Below are 4,037 nucleotides of genomic sequence, written 5' to 3'. Positions count from 1 at the left end.
AACACTTTATTATGAAATTCATGATATCCTTTTTTGAATTGACTAAATCTAGATTCTGACCAACCTCTTTGGGCTTTAATTGTCACAATCAAGAATCACGTGAAAAATTTCGGTCAAAAAAAAGAATCACGTGAAATAAATAAATAGGTAAACCACATCACTAGTCAGCAAATTATTGATATTTGTATACTTTAGTCACCAACTTATTGCTATTTTTCTACTTTAGTCACCAAACTCCTCTTTAAAAAAATCTTCACTATTGTTATATATTTTTTTAATTTTTATAATTTATATTATAAAAATATATTTTTATAAAATAATTGTAATTACTTTAAACTATAATTTTACATAAATAATATTATTTTTTTTCAATTATGTAACTAGTGCATAGTTCGGTGTAGCGGTTAAAAAATGGTATGTTCCACCGTCTTATTAAGAGTATAACTTATTAAAAAAAAATGACGTGCGATAATATTAAAATGAAAAGGGAAAATAATGTGAAAAATCGAGAATATCACATTAATATCACTATTAATTTTTTAATTATTAGTGATATATATATAAAAGATTTGATTTAAAAAATGATTATTGTAATAAAAACTATTTATTGATAGATAAATTTAGATCAAGTTTTGTACATGACCATTATGGTGGAGATCCTCCGAACTCAATTTGGTCCATTCGTAAATATCAAAATTTAAATCTCTGACTTTGCTTAAGTGATCTAGTGTCTCTTCCGTTAGACCAATTAATTGTTTGTGGTGTAATTTACCTTTAATAAATATTATATTGAGTAGACTTATTAAGTGGCCTAAGTGGTAAAAGCAAAATTTTATTCTTTCTAAAAAATTCAAAATCGAACAATTACGTCTGTAGGGTATGTGTACTTTGTCAATAACTTAAAATATTTCAAATAAATATTATCTATAATCATCTCATGTTAATAAAAAAAATATACGAGTGATTTTGAATTGTTTCTTTTTTATATGCCCTTTAATTTGTTTTTTAATAGGTTGCTTAGAGCAACACATATATTGGAGATAGTTAAAATTAATAATACGTGGGAGATGTTAACATTTAACTTTAAAAATTGTTAAAAAAAACTAATGGATTCAATAAAAGTTAATGATCAAAACGTTAGAAAATTTTATTTTATCAATATTATTATTAATTTAGCTAATAATATCAATTAGTTTTATTAAATAAAACAATAATAAAATCATAATAAAAAAATTCAAAGACAAAGATAGATTTGAACTTATTGAATGGTCTCAGAGATAAATAGTATTGTTCTCCCTAATAATACGTCAAGTTTTGAATAAACCTGAAATACATAATTCTTTATCAATAAAAAAATATATTATATTTTTTAATATTATATAATTAATATTTTGTTCATATAAAATATATATACGTCAAGTTTTGAATAAATCTGAAATGCATAATTCTTTATCAATAAAAATTTTAAACTATTAAATATATTTTGATAAAGATTGTACTGTTCATGGATATAATAGAAATATTAAGATGATATTTGATATGATGTTTCTTATTCAATGTTTATGTCATTATATTTGAAACTTTGGTTAATATCTTGTAGATCTTGTATATTCAAAAGGGCTTAAACATATACCTTCTTAGATTAATTAAAAATAATAATTAGGTTAGGCCATTGTTTTTATCTTCCTAGAAACTGGTCATACTTGACAAGGGAAAACAATATCGAAGTGACAATATTTTTTATACACTCAATTAGAGGCAAAGTCAAATTAAGATATGTTACTAAATTCACTAAACAAAGATTAGTCTAATTATGCAATTCACAACAAATCCAAAGAATTTCGTTAAGACCTTCAAAGCAGCATTCAAAAGGAAGGTTCCTTTGATTTTGAAATTAGACTGAAATAGTAATTAGGAAAATCATTGGACTGGATTAATTAATACATATTTCTAGAGTATTATAAATAAGAATAACTGTAATTACAGTTAATATAATTTATATAATTACAAATGAAGGTCCTAAAATAACAAAACAAAAAATTAAGACTAAAATAAAAGAAAAATAAATGACTAAAACTACAAGTAGATGAAGAAGGTAATATACAGGGATAAATTGAGAGGTGTTAGAGGTACTAACCTTAGAAAATTTTAGAGTCTCATATAATTTTGATATTTTGTTTGTATTTTTTATTGACTATCTAATTTTGCACTTTCGAATTTTATATTTTTGTACTTTATAAAATTTTAATATAAATTCTTAATTTTGCACCTCTAACATAAAATTCTACTTGGTTATTTGATAATATATTTGATTCGCCATTCACCAAGGTGTAGCAGCTTGAACCGAAGTAGTGAGGAGTTGCTCCAAAAAATCAGCACCTAAATCCTCAAACACCACCGCATTGCTTATCCTCACACCGCCGACGCCGATGCTGCCACCACCACCATTTCTTTCTTTCTTGTTTCCTCCCATCATTTTCCTCTTCATCGAGTATTTTCTCTTCAACGCCACAACCGGCGAACACCCTTCATCTTGGCCACACTTCATTTCCCTCAGCGATTCCCTCACTTTCTCCACCGGAAAGTTGAGTATCGCCGCGGAGCCTCTCATCGCAAACGCCGCCTGATCGTAAGCCATAGCTGCTGCTTCCGCACTGTCGAATGTTCCGAGCCAAACCCTTATCCCGTTTCTGGTTGAATCCCTTATCTCCGCAGCGAACTTCCCCCAAGGCCGCCGTCTCACGCCTCGGTACACCTTTTCTTTCGTCGGGATTTCGGTCTCCATTGAACTAACCTCTGGTGTTTCTTGTTTAACCTCAGCTAGTAGCCCATACAACAGCATCTCTTCGGAGTCATTTTCGTTGAAAGGAAGAGAATTGTGATCTATCGGGAAAAATTCCTGCGACCCGAACGAAGATTCCGGTGAACAACTTGAATTCGGGGAGTGAAAAAGGAAGGAATCCATCGCTTTTTAGAGTAATTCCTCTGCTTTTTTTCTCTGTTGTGTTGAGATGCAGAGCTATAAACACTTGAGGCTTGGGCTGCCCTTTTATAAACGAGAGGAATCGAAGTGGGATTTAAATGTAATTAAGAAGAATTCGACAAGTGGCATAGGAGGCTGACATGGCATTATATTATTTATTCATTATTTTTGTGGGTCCTACTAGTAAGGTTAAATGTACACGTGGGTCAATTTAAGCTTGATGGCCAAAGTTCGAGCAAGTGACGTGGGTGAATGACCTCACCTTTTGTCGGGTACGATACCAGCATGGGGACTCCTGTCCACTTTGTCATCCTACGTGGATGACACAGACAACACACATTTGTAGCTAGGAACGAAGTCGATTATTTGTAAAATTTATATTTATGACTCACATATTTGCATTATGAATTTGACTCACATATTATAATTTTATGACTTCAATTATGTTTATGTAGGTATATAAATTTTAATGCATTAAAAATTTGTACTTTATAGATTCTTAACAATAAATTAAATTTGCATGTATTTTATTTATAAGGATTAAAGGTCACATTTGTCTTTGTAGTGTACTCAATTTATTATTTCCACTCTTATTGTATTTTTGCATTAATTTAGCTTTTAAAGTTGTTTAATTACATCATTCTATACCATATTTCTAACTTAAAATCCTAAAGTGATAACCCTAAACCATAACCCATAACCTCTAAACCATAACCTTAAACCTTAAGCTCTAACTTAAAATCTTCAATTTAGGATTTTAAGTTAGGGGTAGGGTATAGAATGATGCAATTGAACAATTTCGAGAACTAAATTGATGCGAACATATGATAGGAGAAAAATGATAAATTGAGTATACTACAGGGGCAAAAGTTACCCTTTTGCCTATTTATAATTGTAATAGATGGTACAATTTGTGAGGGTCGTAAGTAGTAGAACTCCTTTGATTTAGGTGGAAAGGTCTTATAAGTGGTTGTGTTCAGTAGCAGATTCAAAAATATTGTTGAGGGAAGGCACACATATGTTAATAACACAATTTTTGAATAGGATGGACAAA

General features: G+C 29.7%; 1 protein-coding gene across 1 annotated transcript; it reads right to left on the bottom strand.

Moving 5' to 3' along the window:
- Window positions 1–2,042: 2,042 nt before the first annotated feature.
- On the bottom strand, window positions 2,043–2,989 carry LOC120218294 (ethylene-response factor C3-like). Its single transcript, XM_039215277.1, has 2 exons — window positions 2,297–2,989; window positions 2,043–2,082 (listed from the first exon to the last, which is right to left on the bottom strand). Exon 1 carries the CDS (start codon window positions 2,963–2,965, stop codon window positions 2,321–2,323), a length of 645 nt encoding a protein of 214 aa, XP_039071208.1. The 5' UTR covers window positions 2,966–2,989; the 3' UTR covers window positions 2,043–2,082; window positions 2,297–2,320.
- Between the last annotated feature and the right edge of the window lie 1,048 nt (window positions 2,990–4,037).

Source organism: Hibiscus syriacus, unplaced genomic scaffold, assembly GCF_006381635.1.
Source record: "Hibiscus syriacus cultivar Baekdansim isolate YM2019G1 unplaced genomic scaffold, ASM638163v2 tig00110195_pilon, whole genome shotgun sequence".
NCBI lineage: Eukaryota > Viridiplantae > Streptophyta > Magnoliopsida > Malvales > Malvaceae > Hibiscus > Hibiscus syriacus.
Note: the sequence above shows the minus strand (reverse complement) of the source record. Positions and strands in the feature narration are given on the sequence as shown.